Raw genomic sequence first — 18885 nt, forward strand, 5'->3', positions numbered from 1 at the left:
TCATTCACTTTGACTAGGATTCGAACCCTGATCCTTCATTGTGTGGCCAAGTGCTTTAGCTAATCAAGCTATTGAGACACTTTCTTAAGCTCTGAAATTATGGGGGCTTAAAAGGAATAAGATGTTAAGATGAAATACAGTGCATACAATGTCACAGGCATTTGTAGTTGTGCGGGATGCACCACAGTCTACGAGGTTAAAGTCAACTTTAAGCACTTACGCTGTTTTTACCTCTGGCGTATCCCAAGAAAGTGAAGGAAAAAAATTCAGAGTTTAAGAGGATGCCTTGATGCCTTAACTGGCTAAAGCACTCAGCTGGGCATTGAGGGATCTGGGTTCTAATCCCAGGTAAGGCAAATGACTTTTCACTCTGAAATTACTGCATTCCCCATCATAGGTGGAACTCTGCTTTCTGCTTTCCATCTTCCTCTCTATTCATACCTTTTCTCCATTCTCCTCCATAGGTATTCACATCTATTATCCTTCAAATTGAAACTCATCCTCTTGCCTGGAAAATTATTGAAAATAAATATTTCCTTAACAGCTCATCCTACCTTATCCCACCATAAATCATACTAGTAAAGACATGGCTCATGTTGATGAAATGCTTTATTATTAAGGAAAACAGTATTGTTCAATTTATATATATATAAAATATATTCAACTATATATTGAAAAGGAGTTCAATAGCATAACGACAATTGTGTCTATGAACATTGTGAAGACATCATGAAGATAAAACTGTGTAATACAAGTAAAACCTTAGTTAAACATTAAGTTATTCCTAAGATTCATACCATTAAGTAGTTACACTCAGCCACCAATTTTCTCATTATTGTTTTGTACAAATATGAATCACTTTGAATGAAGAAGTAGAAGATATATCCACAGCTATTTCCCCGGACATAAACATGTGCACCCCGGTGAAAAAATGTGACAACACCACCGAGTAGAGAAGCAATCCCATTTTCCTTCAGCTTGGGCTCATTTTCTTCTGGCGTTGCGCCGGTTGAGGCCTTGCACGGACGGTACTTGGCACACCATCAAAGGAAGACATAACAATCCTTGTGTCACCACCACCACCAGATGTAGAATCACCCTTTGTCATCGTCACATCGCCACCCCCACTCTCTTTCCTCCACCTCACGGAGATGGATGGTACCCTCACTTTCCTCTGTCTAGACTTGCCCTTGGAACTCCCCTGTGAGGATCGATCCATCCTCATGAATGGCCTCCTCCTCTCACTGCTCCAGTCTCTGCTCACCCGCTCCCGAATCAGGGAGTTCTCACTGCCCCGATCAAAGCTCTCGTCCCCACTGGTTGATGCACTGCTGACACTTTCCTGTCCCCTCATCACCCTTATCATCCGTGGACTGCCCAGTTCGCCAAGATCTCTGGGTACCCTCATCATCATCGGATCGTTCATGAGGATCCTCTCGATTCCCCAATACTGCTTGTCTCTCTCACTCATCCCCTCTGCCCTTCGTCCATCATTTGCCTGTGCCTCTTCCTTCCTCTCATCCATGCCACTGAGGGACCCACTGGATCCCGCCACGGCCATTGGGTTGTCAACTCCCCCCTCACCCGCACCCTCACCCCCTTCATCATTACCATTTTTGACCTCATGACCTGGTGACTCATCCTTCACACTTGCCGTGACCTCATCCCTGTTCGACGAAGAGGGTGATGTTGAGTTCTTGGTGGGGCCCGAGGAATTTTCGATGCTTTGCTTCTCCCTTGGATTTGTGGAAACTGGAGAGTTGAGATTGCCGAGCTCGGAGGTGAGGTCAAGAACCATTCCTCCAAGTCCACTGATGCTGTCACCCCTGCCAACCCCATTCACATTATTGGGTATCAGCAAGCTCTCTTCTTCATCACCCTTGCCTGCTGCAACCTAAAATTTCAAAACAAGGAGCATTGGCTTTCAAATTATTTCATTATTATTTAAATCCTGCCAAAATATTTCTACTCATCATTCACATAATTATGGCACAGATTCTCACATTCTTATATTTTTATACCCACATTCTTGTATGCATAAAATGAAAGTCTAAAATTGTCGTGTGTTTCATGAATTTAAACACCCATTTTAAAGTTTACCTGTATGTATTTTTGTATGCAATTTTTCAATCCATTAATTCCAATTCATAATGCATTATGAAATATTGTTAACCCGTTAATATTGAGTTAGAAATCCATTCCTTTGGACAAATAAACCTTTTTCAAATGTAACGAACAAAGGAATAAAAATATGATGAGCCATGCCTATAAACAGAAAATACAGGGAGTGGCAACATAACTTCCTTTTGTCAAATGCCTTCAAAAAAAGAAGTTATGTTGCCACACCCTGTATATTATACTTGAAAGCATTGAATATCATCAATAGTAATTAATTGATTGTGAGTATAAAACTAGTAGGCCCATAACAGTAGAAGGTTCATAGAGTTTCAAACTGCTTTTACTTCTTCTATCTAATTAATCTACTTAATTGATGAAATCTTTTCTGACAATCTTCATCACATTTAAGAATTTATGTTTATGTATTAAGTAATATTTATATTGACATCATTAAAATGGTTATACCATTTATCAAAATGATTAAGTATAATAATAATAAATAACTGCAAGTCATATTATATTCAAAATATGTACGAGGTGTGTCCGGAAACTATCAAATGTGCAATATTTAGAGAAAAACAGCTGACCTAGAATAATGAGGCCTTAGTCTCTTTTTAAATACTCCCATTGAGACCTCACACACTTATCCAAGCATTTCTTCCACTTTGCAAAACAATCAGCAAAGGCCTTTTTTGGAATGGTCATCAGCTGCCTCATCACATTTTCCTTTATCACATCAACCAACTCTTTGGAAGGCCAGGCTTTTGTTTCATGGTCATAGCTGTAAACACATGATCTCCAGTAATGACTTTTTTTAGATAACCTAGGTCATCATTTGTCGTTTTTAACAAGATTCATGCAACTGTAGTATGATATTCTTGATGTTGACAAGATAAAAGAAAATGCAACAAGGCAGTTGATGATCATTCCGAAAAAGAACTTAGCTGATTGTTTTGAAAAATGGAAGAGGTGCTAGGATAAGTATGTGAGGTCCCAAGGGGAGTACTTCATTGAATACATACAGATTTGTACACTGTTTGATCTGTAGAGCCTAACCCAATGGAACACCTGTGAGGAATTTATTCAAATGAATTTGGACTGATTAATTTCCTAATTGACAATTATCATTAGTCTTTTGCTAAGCAGATCCTAACCAACCCTCCCCCATAGTTGTTCTCTATATTCTTATCTTCATATAAATGCAGCAGTTTTACTTCACAATGACCACAAAATTAAGCCTTCTCCTCCTCTTCCAACCGCTGCCTCAATCTTTCCTTCGTAACTATTCATCATCAAGCAGTCTCTTTTTGATGCATGTTCAAATGTTTCTTGTACACTTAATGATGGTATTGATCAATTTTCTATCTTTTCTGGTTCTCCCCAGCACCTACACATTTCTTACACTTACTGACAATGTGATCTTCAGTATCTTTCTCCAAATCAACATTTGATATGAATTTTTGATTTTTTCCCATATCATTTCTTCAAAACTCATGGCTTACATTCACCTAGTCTTTTGACCCACATGCAGTATTTCACAGATCTCTTCCTCAGCTCCAAATCCATCATTCTCCTTAAATATTTACCTATCCAAATGCTTTTGCCAGTTTTCAAGTGATAAAATTGATGAATGATGGCATTACTTCCCAATTCTTAACATTCCATCAAGGTTTTCCCCTCATTATTCCCTACTCTCCTCTCCCTCCACCCCAACCACCACAACTCCCACCTTTATTCCTCCCACCCCATGAGGCTCTTGTGACATGCTCCACATCAAAGGAGTTATTTCTCCAAGGACAGTTTTCTCTTTAATTTAAAGTATTTCCACACATTAACAGTGACAACTTCCCACAAAAAATTTAATTTGGCATAAAAATTATCAACAAAAAATAAATGTATGCAACTTACCACCCTCAAGATCGTATCCGAGTCTTGCAAAGCTTGCTTTGCCAAATATCTCTCCCGTTTTATCTTCAGTTCTAAACTCTCTGGAATGTCTGGTACTAACACATCAATTAGATGACAAACTCCAAACACTACATGCTGAAAAATTAAACAAGTGATTAGGATTATATTAAAAACAGTAACATATTACAGGCAAGTATTATACACGTACTTCACAAGAAAACATATTCTATTCTACAGCAATTGGAGATGGTGGTGACAGCTTATTTATAATTTTTTTAAATGATAATTTTGGTCATTGCAAATTTGGAAAATTTTACAAAATGTATAATAAGGATGGTTCATTTTTTAAATTGTATGAATAGTGATACAAATCGTTGGCTCCCATGGTATCTATTCAATTATTAAGTAGTTTGTGCCATCTAAGGATATGCATGCTTTAAATTCCAGTTGAATGGAGATGTTCTCTAGAGATTATAAACCTATTGGCATTGTAAACTTACAAAGTGAAGACTCAACAGTTGTTATAAAATACAAAGGTGCAATGGAACAGAATTAATTTTATCACATATAAACCATGTAAAATAATAAATATATGAATGATTAAAATGTCGAAATTCATCCTCTGATCAATGACAAATTCTTTGCTGACAATGAGACCACTTCAACAACAATTTTACTGCCCATCTTGATCTCCTACCTCCTTTTTATTTATCTTTATCTTATTACAATCATCATAATTGTATTATTGATATTCATTGCATACTGAGGACTTACTCAGGGTCAGGGTTTTAATTGCATGAAAGCCAGCAATGAGAAAAAAATTATTGTTAAAAAACTAAACAAGTAGCAGGTACATTTGTAATACCCATCAATTCAAGAAAATATACCTCAAAAACTATAACAAATGCAAATCGCACAGCTAGCAGCCTCCAATAGAAAGGTGTGTGGTTCCCCTCATTATCTCGAAGCCCTCGGTAACGACAATCTTCCGAAAGAGTCCCATTTGGTGCATGGGCTAAGGAAAAGTTGATGTACCCCTTTAGGTTCCAATCATATTCATATGCATACAGTAACTTTGGAAGAAATTCTGACGTGAAGGCTATTAAAAATCCCTAGAATAACAGAAATGTTAAAATTAGTAACATTCATTAATATAACAGTAAGTCAATAAATAACTTGCACAACTGGATTGAGGCACTAATAATCAATGTAACTTCCTGAAATTAATTTCCCTTTTCTCCACAATTTTTTTTTACTCAATTTTGAGATAATTGACTGAATGTACTCTGTACATTTAGTCAATTATCCAATTTATTCCAAGTCCTTCATAGGTGGCAGCAAATGAATCTTTTGTTTCCTGTTGCATGTAATGAGTAACAATTTGGACTATGGCATTATCATTTTCAAAATTTCAGCCACCCAAATGATTTTATAGGGGCCCAAACAGATGAAAATCGCTAGCAGCTATGTTGAAACTGTAACGGGGATATTCCAAGTGTTAGCAATGAAATTTTCATAACAGCTCTGGCTATTTGTTTTGCTGATATTTGCAACTTACTTATTGACTAACTTTTATATTATATTGTTCAATTACTAATGTTTCCAGATTCTTTGTGAATAAGAGTGTAGGTAGGTCTTTGCAAGGCAAACTATCTATAAGTGTTGGGTCAGTTCCCAATTTTGTCAGTTTGGTTTTTAGCATGTGGTGTTAGTTTCTAGTTTTACTTCTGATACCAATTGTTAAGGTGAATAGATATCTGATAAACTATCAACAGTTGCAATAGGGAGAAAAAGCTTTCATAATTAAGACCATTAATAAATCATCATCATATTACAAGTTCTACACATCATGAACATGTTCATAAATTTACTGTTTCACATAAAATCTAAATCATCCTTTCAAGTTTCAAAACTAAATGTTTCTTTAAAACTTAAATCATTGTGCATGTATTGCATGCATTTGTTTTCATGAACTTCTATTAAAGGTTTTGAAGACTTCTACATCCTTATGTTGTCATCCAGAAGAAAGTACTAAGAACTGTCTCCGATAAATATTGAGGGTCCCACCAAATTTCTTATTTGAATTGAGAAAGGTAATTCAAAAGTTTATGTGTTATGAGTCATTAGACATGTAATATATCAATCTATTAGAATAAAATTCTTTGATTTTAGCATGCTACTCTTCTTCACATCATCCAGAGTTACAAATATATCTATGATTAAAGTAGGAGTAGTTTTTATTAACAAATATTCTCACTAGTCCTGAATAATCATGAAAAATTGAGGACCATATATCCACATTTTAGCAGCAGTCTCCTTACTTAGGGTAGGTTTTTTGCTAGAACCTGGCCTCATACTCCACTGCACTCGTAAGCCCAAACTTGCTTGTCAATAAACTCCATACTACATATTGAAATAGCTCATTCTTTAGCTTTGCAAATTTTCTATCCCCTTTAATTCCAACCAAAATACTTATTTTCTTCCTCCATCTACCTTGCCTCCCATCATTCTCCCCTCTATGTCACAAGTCTTCCACATTCAACTACCTCAGTATTTCCTGCCTTCTCTTGTCCATCCTTTGTTGCTTGTCTCTCAACAGATTTGTCTCTCTTACCCTACCAAGCATAAAACTTCATTCTTTATTTTCCTTTCCATCTATTTCATTTTCTCCATTTTTTGGCACAACCAAAATCTCCAAATCCTCCAATCCACTCTGCTTATCCTCTTACCTAAGTTTCTCACTCACAGAAAAATACACTCCTTAATTGAGATATTGCCAGTATTTTCTTTAAATATTTACTTAAGATGCCAGCCATCAACTCTTACTTCTTCATAAATTCTTCCTTACCTAGCAAAGTTGTTCTTTTAATGTCCTTTACTACTTAGGCAACCTTGCACCAAAATACTCCTTACGTAGCTGAACTATTTAATTTGGTGTGACCTCATTTCACTGTTTCCACCTTAAACCTCATGAGAATCTTAATGCCTTCTTCTTTTTATAATTAATTCTCATGGCTTATCTATTGCAATAATATTGTAGGGCACTAAGGTAACTACTGTAACCCTAGTTAAAAGTTTAGCTGGAGCCAACTTTAATTAATGCTTCATCATCTATAATCTAACTAATTCAAAAAGTTCCCACCTAGTTCCACTCCACCTCCAACTCTTTCCAAACCTCCATCCCTCAACATTTCCATCTTATTCATGTTGAAAAGAACAGGTGATAATGGAAATCCCTGTCTTACTTCCCTGCTTATGGCTGCCCATACTAATATGATTTAACTGATGTCTCCCTGTATCTCTTGCGACATCCCATTTGTATATACATCAACTGTGGTGTTTGAATCATGTGTCACTCATAATTAACCTATTTCTTCTGCTAAACTTTTAGTTTTGTCCCCAAGGTCTAAGCCCTAAATCATCTTCTCCTACCTCCCTCCTCCTTCTCTTAACACAGCATTCCAGTAATCCATCACTATCAAGCATTTTCTTTTATGTAAAACCACAATCATTTTTCTATCTGATGATTAACACTATCAGCTTCTTCCTCTCTATGACTGCTTATCAGCATGTACACTTGGATTACCTCTTAATTGACTTGGTCTGCTCAAAAAATATTCTGTCATTCCCGTTCCTTGTTCACTATGCATCTCATCAGTATCTTATTCAGTGCTATGGCTATCCTGTGTTGGCTCTCCACCCATCCACGATATATTAATCTGTAATTATTGCTCCAATAAACACTGCCATCTTTCCATCTCACCTCACTTAGGACTAACATGTATATGATCCTCTCTCTGTTTCTTGCTTTATGTTTACCAACTCCCTTACCCTTAGCATCGCGCTAAAACTCCAAGCCCTAATTCTGACTCTTGCTTTCCTTTCCAGTAACTTCTCTGTTTAAGTCGTTAATACTGATCTACAAAGAATTTGTGCAATGATGACAGCACTAGCCTTGCCTTTCCCACTACCAGAATCATCACACAGCCCAGTAGGCAGGATTCATTCTCAGAACTATGTCCATTCTTTCGTGGGCTAATAAGTGAGGTGATTTCCTATTGCCTCCCTCAATAGTGTTTGCCTCTTTATTCCATGGAATAAGCTTTTTTTCAGGGCATCGTGGCAACATGAGAGTGTATTGTAGGTGCAATGTGCAAGACAGTATAATGATTTGATCTAAACATGTTTTATGGGATTATCGCTCTGGTTGGCATTATCACCTTAAATGAGACTTCAGTGATTGACAAAAATTTTACAATAATTATATAAATATAGTTACTGGAACCAATATTTATTGCTTTGATTCTGGTTCAGCTTCTAGCCTCAATAACTGATAGAACAGGATACAAATGAACCAACCTACCCATCACCAGAGCCTACAATTGCGCTTAAAATACACATAATAACATCATTAAGATGTACAAATCATAATGGAAGCAATAACTTTCTTCCACTTTGTCATACTACACAAATATAATACAATACATTATCACAAATGGCAAATGACCTCCTTCGAGTAAATCAATAACCTGAATATTTCATAAATTAAATAATTAATTAGGTAATTCATTTAGGCATTTTATTTATATTATTTGAGTATCATATATGAATTAAATGGATATTTGGCAACATATAAACTGGACACTTTTTCATTAAGCAGACACTTAATTTAAATTGATTCATTCTAATTTCACACTTGATTTGTGCAATTACTTACATTACTAATTACAGCAAGATGAGCTAGCATGCGTAGGATTTTAAACCAAATTCCAATGTTCTCAGCTCGTTCTGCAACTGATCGTCTTGTTTCACATACAAATTTGTGCGCATCAAGACGAATCTCCACCCAGTTGTTGAGTAGAGCAAAGAGGGGTGCCAATGGAAAAGCAGCAACAAAGATGGTGATAAAACCAAACTGAAGCACTGTCAATGGAGAAATTATAAAAAGATAGCATGAGTCTTACCATTTTCATTAACCATTAAAAAAAACCATAAATACAGTAATCAACCCGAAGGTTGGTTTAGTAGGTGATGGTAGATGGTGATGGCAGCTCCACCCAGTACTAAGCCCTAAACAGGGTGTGAAAATTCACACATCAGGGTAGGGGGGCCAGTTCCTTTCCCTATGCCGGTTATGGTTACCCAGGAAGACCTGGTACCCAAAAAATAACTTTAGCTTGGGTGGAGCTGCAGGTGCCCAGAGTGTCTTGCCCGGGAATCGAACCCGGGACCCTCCGGTCAGCAGTCCAACGTTCTACCCCCTGGACTACCGCGACCCATACCATTTTCATTAACAAACAAATATTCTTGGAAATATTGGAGCCTTTGGATGAAGGAATTTCCCTTCATGGGAGCAGTACCTTGTCATGGATGACAAAATTTCATCCCAAGGAATCTTTTAAGCTTGGAATCAATGTTGAAACCAACTATAGATAGGTGCCCAAGATTTTTGCTACCCACCAAAGTGGCACAAAGCTAATAATTCTGCAGTATAAAATCAAACTTGATCAATGGGAGGGTGAATTAAAACTTTTGACCTTAGTGACCACAATTTCGCAGCATGTCTCATCTTCAACAATTTCTCCATGAAAAATAATCTCTGCAATATAATTTTACAGAATTGCTTTGACTTTTATACTTAGTTTAATGCTACTCATAATTTAAAACAGGAAGAGCAATAAAATATAGTAATTGGATTCGGGTGAAAGTAGATATTTCAACTTTCAGTTCAAAAAGAAATGCCTGCATGTTATGCTAAATTAAGTAGCTTTAGCTATTGATATAAATATATACACTTAAGATGTAGCAAATATGAGTTCTTTCATGTGAATGGTAGACACTCAAAACTCATCAGTTTACTTGTCAGCGGCTAATTACCTCCAAAACAAAAGTGTCACTACAAAGATCAAATCATATAATTAAGTTCCAGTGGTTCATATAATTGGATTATTGAGTAAAATATTGTTATAATCCTGATCGTCATGATTGAAAACTATCGTCATTATCTCAGGAAAGCAGAAAAAAATGACAATTATACTCTGAGAGCTTACCCATTTCCAAGTATTCCTGGAACAGTCCTTCATTTCCAATAAGTTGATAATCCTGCTCCCAACGAGTTCTAGCTTCCTTGGGAAGGTGGACCTTTTTCTTGTGCCACCATGCCTTCATCTTAGGAACAAGTATTTCTTGTGCATTATTTATCATTTGCTTTCCAACCATAATAACTGCCAACTGCTGAGCTAATTCAATTAGACAGCCACCAGCACTACACTGTGTAAGACAATGAATTTATCCTTTATAAAAACCACAGAAATAAACTTGAATAAGTTACAATTCAACTAGCCTATTTTTGGAAATATTTATGTTAACCCTTTCATTTTCCAAAGAAAGAAAATTTTATCCCATTTGAATAATAAAACCCTAAAACATAACCATTTAAATAATATTATATTTTTTACACCATTAAGTCAGATACACAATGGAGGGAGCCAAAAAATAAAACAAACCCACAAAATGTACAGTTCAGATATTCACAGGTGCAGTTAAGAGCATTCAAAAGAAGGAAATTCTTATTGCCTAATAGGTTTCCCTTCAGCAAAAATCCCTTTCAGTTTTGGGGGAATATACCGGTAAATGTGGCCATAAGTAAAACATGAATCATTTTTGAGGCTGGAAATAAACCTTTTGAGTTGTACATCACCATCATTAAGCATACCCACTTGTGTTCTTGACCAACAGGCCATAATAATTTATGAATTGTGGTCAGAAACAGAAAGAATACACTCAAAAAATACAAATAATATAGTTATACCATGAAAATTATCGATGTAGTGACTTGATTGTTCCATAGCCTGAAAGTTTGCTTCCAATTTGATTTTTTTTCAATTTTCCAATCTATTAAATAACATGTTAGAGACAGAGTTTCATCCAGGTATAATCAGCATCTATAAATTTAGGGTTACCCTTATTAGTTACACCTTTAATCCAGATTGACGAATACTGAGGAATGAAGTAAAGTGGGTTCATTTATCAAAATGCAGCAGATAAACATATATTCATATAGAGTAGAATATTGCAAAAAGACCATTATTTTTTTCTGGAATATTTCTTTTGAAGTGAAATACTCACTACCCTAAACAATTTTTCCCATGTGAATAAATGTTAAATGCAATAATGCATTCCACTCCATAAGAAAAAAAGAAAATTGTAAATGCATTGTTTAGAATTGTGAGTCTTCTTCATTTTTTCTTCAATCATGGAATGTAAATTCTTTTCGTACAAAACAAAAAAGAATTTGAATAATAAGTTTATTATTTATAATACATTCATACTTTTATACTATAAAGCTGTCTAGAGGCATTTTTTTTATAATTTGAAATTTTGTGATAGTGCAGCACAGCATTTTTATTACATAAATTTGTAGTATGCATAGCCACTGCTTTATTAGGGTGATGCTTTCTCAAGATACAGGTATGATGCAGCAGTTTCCCTATGAGCTCCAGATCACGTTTGGCCAGCTCTTCAGCAATTTATAAACCTTGAAGTCTCATGGAGTATCTGCATGTAAACAAGCAGGGGCTTCATTTTCAAATTGTCACTTACATAGGCACAAAATAGCAGTATTAGATGACCTTTCATTGGCTTGTGGCCAGGGAATGTATTCTCCTCTGCTGTTTTATAGGTTTGTTACAGTATTTTTTTCCAGGAGTGAATTGTCACAATTAAAAACCTGTAGCGCCAAGCAACTCTCAAAATCTATTAGCTTCTTGATGTCATTGATGAAGTTCTCCACTACCTTTTCAGTTGGAGATCACTACTTTTCCCATGCCTCATAGTGCCGTGGATGCCAGTTCTCTTGAACTTCTTGAACCACTCATGACTTCACTCAAATATTTCTTCTTTGGCCATTGATGATCATGACATCGTCTCAACAAAGTCAGTAAAAATCACTTTCTCTTTCCCACAAATGGTATTCTAATTAACAGAGTCACATTGCAACTACTTTTCCTTTATCAATATGAGAAGCGACCTTTCAACATAATGAAGAATAAGTAGCCATATGATTTCATAGATATTCTTGCTACTCCTTTGAAGCATTTAGCTTTGTAATTTTGCCCTTGATGATGGCACAAATCAATGATGCCAACTGATTATATGTGAATGCTAGATCAGCCATGCCCCCTCTTCACTTTTCGATGAATTTACTTTTCATTAGTGCAGTAATTTTTATTCTCTCATGGCTATCTACTTGCAGCTTTTTCTTTGGGTACATTTACAAAACCACACAAAATATTATTAAGAATTGCTAAAAAATCACAAACAATATGTCTGAACACTAGTTTGGGAATATGAGTGATGATTAGTGGAACTAAGATGCTAGCAGATTAGTGCTAAACACAAATTAAAGAATTAGGCACACAATCATTCCAGGAATTTCCCTCTCCTCATCATTTATTATATGAATTATTTACTACTGAATGTGCTCATTAAAACATTAAGTTCCACCGTAACTTATTCAAACTTCCCCAGAATAATCATCAGCAAAAGATGCCCCTTATCAATCAGGGAAGATGATGAGCCCCAGAAAAGTAGTAATGATTTATTTACTTTGAAAGGTTAATTAGCACAAATCGTTCTCTCTTTCACGTTAAATTTACAATTATTCTCTAATTTAAGGAATTCATGTTATCCTTTTACACAATATTGAACTACTATAATTTAAAAACATATGACAATAATTATACCAGTAAGACTAAGGACATTAAAATAGGCTAACAATTCTTTGGCAATAAAGGCAATACAGTCTCTGCATTTTTTTGTTTTAAGCCACCACTTGCATTGAACTATATCAGTGTGAGCAAAAAAAGGGAGAAAATGGAACTTGAAATACTCTCACACAGGTAGCTCCACTACCATTTGGTTGGTTTTTTTATAGACCACTGCATCAGCCGTTTTGAACCTGTTTTGCCAGTAGTGTTAGATATTATTTCAATAGAATTGATAATAATTTGGATGATGCCAGTGAAAATGCCATATTATCATGTGTTTCCCTGTTGCACATGAGATCCCGATTTGACAAGTCAAGTTTTGTATGTCGTCAAAACTTATGACTTTCACTAGGCCTAATTTCCATGAAACTAACATGGCAAACAAGCAGTGGCCCTAAGATTCCCTGGTAGGATAATGCATTGGTCCTATCTTCAAATTTTAGGGTCAGTGATCATTTTTTGAACCTTCACCAAAAAATCAATTGATTTAATGCCACTGCGGGAGGAAAAATTATAGAAGTATCTACTCACATCTTCATTGCGAAGGCTAAGTATATGAGTATAGTGTCCAGGATATCCAACAAAACGTCCTTTGAAAAATGCAATATAAAATATTGAAGAATAGAAATTGACAAACTGGAATATGAATACTTTGAAGGTAAGGTTGTCATCAAATTCTGTCTGCGTTCGATGCATCTCTGCAAAGACAAAAAGCTACATTACTTAAAATATTTTTTCCATAATATTCATCCAGATGATAGATTACCATTGAAGTTAGCATTTGGACTCACAGTGGGTTTTTTTCATTCCTACTCATAAGAGTTACCATTGATTTCTTTGTGTTTACTTAGACCTCAATTGAAAACATATGCTCACAGTAATTTTATTATGGCATATAAAAGCAATAAAATATTAAATAAGAATTAATTATTTCCAATTTGCTCATTTAAACATGCAAAAAATTTAATTCTTACATTGCTAGATTAATGCCTACGTGGTACACATTTGATTTTGACTTCAGTTTTGTGACAGTAGCGGATATTACTGGTTGGAAAGTGTTCAGTCTGCCCCTCCGTGCTTCTGATGAGAAAAATGTTGTCATCAAAGGTGTTTTACCATGTTGAGGACTCTCAGCCCATATTTTTATATGTTGACCTATCACATTTTCACTAAGAAGTTGTTTATTTTTCATAAATTGATTTTTCATATATGAGGAAATCCTTGAATTTTATCATTTTTATTAATGTTGACTTAGTGAAGCCAGTAATACAAACGAGTTATCACTAACAAATTTCAAGAAACTGGGGGAGATGCATTTACTGGAGGCATCCTCTAACAATGCATCAATTTCACAATCACTAATTAATTTTATCAGCATTGAATTTTACATTAAGGTCTCTGAATAAATGGTGGAAACATTTTGTAATTACTGAAATGAATATGAAATAAAATTGCTATGATGAATATGTCAGTTAAAATTTTTATTCTCTTTAACAAGTCATTGAGGAAAAACTTCAGTAAACTGTGTCTATCATGGGACCCCTGGCCAGTGTGCTAAAAGTAGCAATATGAATTACCTTATTTCTTAAACAGAGTTTGCACTTAATTAAAAACAAATGAATTATATTCACTATTCTTTGTGAGAATATAATGAATAGAGATATTTAGTGTTCATAATGATCATAAGGTCACATTTCATCCTTACCTAATAAGAATATGCATGCAAGAGTTTTCATTCCAAACTTCCAGTAATAAGAAGCTATAGAAAAGAAGTATAAACTGTAAATGTAAGAACAATATCTTTGCCTTTCGTCAATGCAGAGACATTCACTATGAACAGGGAGGGGTATGAGGTAAATGAAGTTCTGGTACCCAGAAAGTCACACAGCTTGGGTAAAATTGAGGGTGCCCACAGAAGTGTGCCCAGGAATCGAACCCATGCCCTCTGGTCAGTATTTCAATGCTTTACTTACCAATGGCTACCACACCAGAGGGTGTAATTAATAAGAAAACAATATTGCCCAAGAGATGAAATGAAAATATTTTTCTACAGTATATGCAAGTGATAAAATAGTAAGCGGGACTTGAACTAGATTGGGGATTTTAAGTGAAAATTCATGAAACAATAAAATCTGTATGGAAAGTTATTATTGAGAAAGGTCCAATGAAGCAAATCGATTTGGAAAATTGAAATGTGTCATAAAAATAGCACACTGGGCATTTAATATTCAATGGTTACTGTCATTCCAATTCAAGTAGATAACAATATATTAAATAGTATGTACATTTTAAAGGGCCTACAGAAAAAAAGAATAATTCATGTGTACCTCTAGTATGCATCTAAAATTACTAGCTATTGCGACAATAGATAACTTTTTTATTAAATCAAGAAAAATACCACAGTGTACCAAATGTTTAGAGTTTATTATATAATAAAAGATAAGAAAGTGATAGCAAAACTACATTAAGATAGGAAGAGTAATCACAACTAATTGTTCACATTACATGTCACAATAAGAAACCCATTTCAAGTGCAATACATCTTGTAATTAAAAGTTATGCAAAAAGGGAGGATGATATACAGAAACGGCATTAATAATATTATACTAGCAGAATGATTTAAGATTTGCTTTTAGAGATGGAATTATACTCCAGGATTGAAATCAAGGTGGCACTAAGAAACTACAAATTCATATTGTTTGTAATTAATAGCACTTTTTTCTAAACCTTCATATAAATTTTATGAATAATGCATTCTAAGTTTCCCATGCATTCCTGGAATGCTTTAGAATTAAATCTTCAACGGTTATCTTTTCAAAGAAATGTTTGAAGTTTTTGGGAGGACAGTTTCAGTTAGGTTTGCCAGAGTCTTGCTTCTAAGATAAGCCCCCTTACTAGTCCAAAGCTCATGGCCTCTATCTCAATATTGGATAAAGGTGATGGGTACACTCTTAAGGTTTGGTTTCTGGGAAACTGGATGCTAATTAAAGGCATTTATGATGATACCAGAAATGAATGAGCCACCAGGATTGTCTGCAGACAGACTATACACCTTTCAAGCTAAAATATGTCTTACCCCATGTTGTGAGCCTAAGGGCTAAGTTCTCATAAACTCTACTCATGGCCATAATGAGACATAAGTTGACGCATGCTCCGGTGATATTGGCGATTGATTGAGCCTGAGCACGGAATGTTGCATTCTGGAAGAGAGGAATGGAGACCAGCACCCGGTAGATAATCACAGCCACAATGAATATCATCACCAGGCTCATCTACACACAAAAATATATAAGAAGAAAACAACAATTTAGTTTGAAATCTAATGATCTGATCACTTTCAATAGATGCAATATAAGAAAGAATATATTGTCATGATAATTGGTAGTTCCAAATCCAAAAATTCTTCCTGCTCATACAAATAAACATTGGGAACATGAGCCTGATTTAAGACAATTTCCCAAAATCTAGGATATAATTATTTGGTAGGATACAGAATATTTTGTAAATATTATATATCTGCATAAAGCACAGGGTACGGCAGTTAAATCCAGACAAATGAAACTTTTGTTTAAAAGCAAATTTATTACAAAAAAATGAAAATCCTTTTGCATACAAGTAGGGGTATCGGTCAAGAGTAACATTACTCAATATAATTCAGCTGCAAATGACCACCTCCAATCTTGCCCTGAATCTATCACACTCACTCTTTATAACATCGCTGTCCATATTCAGGAATGCTGCTACGACAGTGGTCCGTAGAGATGCAACAATAGGGTGCCATGTCTTATTTCTAATTCTTTCGACTAAGCTGCAAACATAATAGTCAAGGGCGTTCCACAATGGGCTATTCTGGGGCCAGAACTCCTTTGACCAGAACATATCAATATTATCTGAGAGCCAATTTTGGACAAATTGACTCATATGAGTTGGTGCACTGTCCTGCTGAAAGACATAATGTTTCCCTGAGGCCACAGTTACCATCCACAGTTTCACGACATTCTTCAAAATTTGCAAAATTTTGCAAAATTCCTATGAAAGCAGCACACAAGTGTTTCCTTGCTGCGGTTAGCAGAACCTTCCCCAGACCTCTCCGAAGTATTATACTTGGCACAATATCATAAACAGTTGATCTGGGGTTCCTGAAGAATTGAACTGTTTCACTGGGCGAACACCCAGTGTGAACACTTTCAATAACAGCAGCTCTTTGATTGTACTCCGCATTTGTACGTAACATCTCGACCATTTTGAGGTTACGACTGTTTACTAGATGCCTATAGCTTTCAAGAATGCCAAACGCGACCTCCGGTAGAACTACAATATAGTAGGAAATTCAAGTTGAAACTTATCCGGAGATAACCACCGCACCCTGTATATGTCCAGTCTGAAAGTTGTATACATATGTTGTACACATTGAACAAAACATATGTCTGCGTGCATATGTTTCATTCAATATTGAGAACCTTTGATCTGCATATTCACAATATATATTGGAGCACTTGTAACTTTAAAACTACAAGTATGTTTTTCACATCTCTACATTCATTTCAGGGCAACTATTTATAAGCTACACTGTAAATGATTTGAGCATTCATGTTATATAGCTATGTTGAACAAATATATCAAAGAGTGCCTTGGATAGAAAATTTAAAATACAGAAAGGCTAAATTGTTGCAATTTCATGTACATGTTCTCTCACTGTAAGTATTTATTCAATACAAGTGGTCTTGTAGCCTTGATAACTCTCTTTCCAGTTTTTTGGTCTCTGTAGCTCTCATGCTAGTGTTTTTATATTTGTTTTCTCAATAATTAACCTTCATTAATATAACAATGAATAAAGGAAAGAACCTTGATCATATTGAGAAAAAACCTTTTTCTTCTACTTCTGAAGTTAACAAAAGAATCTGACAAAGTCATGTTTTGCAGTTCAAAATACTCTTAACTTAAGAGGCAGAATAATTAAACTATGTCCACGCTTCTGAGAATCATGTATACCTTTATCGTAGAAGCATTTGGATATATTTAAATGTGCTAAGTTAACAATTCAGTGAATCTCCAAAAGGAAAATTTGAAGACCTTGAAATCACGTTCATGACAACTTGAGACAATCTTATATTTTTCCTGTGAGAAAATTTTCAGTTTCTTTTTGTCAGACTAATGACTTCATGCAGGGATGGTAGATGTGATGCAGACATTCCAAATAAAATATTATACAACCCTACCATCAGTAAAACAATAAAAGCCAAAAGTCTACTTTTTGAGGTGTTCCATCAATTTGACATTAAGGTCAAAGAATTCTGTGAAATTTAATGAATTATAGATTACAGAAATATTAGTTACCACTCAGATAAATGTGTTAAATCTATGTACTTAATGAATTAATTAACTTGAAAAGTTGCAACTCAGTATGCACGGCATCTTACCATGAGGAAAATTATACCGATTCCAGCTGCTATTCTCTTGTGCCGTAATCTAGAAGGGAAAGAAGGTTCACGGACACCAGTGATTGGATTTCTCTCCAAGAATGGAGCCCTAGCTGCAAATTCTGGCCTGGGCCTCTGCTCCTCTTCTTGAAAGCCGGTGCAGTCCCAATGGTGAGCTAAACTTGCAGACTTTCTCTTCCAGTACTCCAGAAATGTCACAGCTGTTATTATAATCATAAAATTTAATTTAATGTTAGAAAAATCATGGTAGAGATCAATTTTCTTTTTAATCAATGGTGTGCAGCTTTGATGTACATTTTATTTAATGTTTCTTTAACTCTAAATTTAAACTCATGCATGGCTGCACCCATATACTGTCTACATCAATGGTACAGCGGAACCTCGCACAACAAGCATAATTTTTCCCGTGATATTTCTCATAAAGCAAAACACACATAAAGTGAAACAATTTTTCCCATATAAATTAATGTCAAATACAATACTGCATTCCATTCAAAAAAATATAAATTATGTATGTTCAAGATTCATTCAAAGGAAATTGAATGATCATTATATAGGATTGTGAATCATCTTTACCTTTTTCTTTTATTGCAGAATGACCCCACCAACTTGAATTGCAAAAACAAAAAAGAATCAAAATAATTTGTTCA

At 35.1% G+C, this 18885-nt stretch overlaps 1 protein-coding gene across 1 annotated transcript in view; it reads right to left on the bottom strand.

Annotated features, from left to right (window-relative positions):
* Positions 1-657: 657 nt before the first annotated feature.
* Positions 658-18885, bottom strand: part of LOC139700268 (anoctamin-7-like) — a 540106-nt gene continuing 521878 nt past the window's right edge. The window contains exons 10-17 of the mRNA XM_071598904.1: positions 18215-18435; positions 15871-16066; positions 13326-13492; positions 10077-10296; positions 8744-8949; positions 4914-5138; positions 4027-4161; positions 658-1894 (exon numbers count right to left, since the gene is read on the bottom strand). Coding sequence (XP_071455005.1) covers positions 974-1894; positions 4027-4161; positions 4914-5138; positions 8744-8949; positions 10077-10296; positions 13326-13492; positions 15871-16066; positions 18215-18435 — 2291 coding nt within the window. The 3' untranslated portion in view covers positions 658-973. The remainder of the gene's footprint in view (positions 1895-4026; positions 4162-4913; positions 5139-8743; positions 8950-10076; positions 10297-13325; positions 13493-15870; positions 16067-18214; positions 18436-18885) is intronic.

Source organism: Hetaerina americana, unplaced genomic scaffold, assembly GCF_022747635.1.
Source record: "Hetaerina americana unplaced genomic scaffold, ioHetAmer1.1.p SCAF_10, whole genome shotgun sequence".
Lineage (NCBI taxonomy): Eukaryota > Metazoa > Arthropoda > Insecta > Odonata > Calopterygidae > Hetaerina > Hetaerina americana.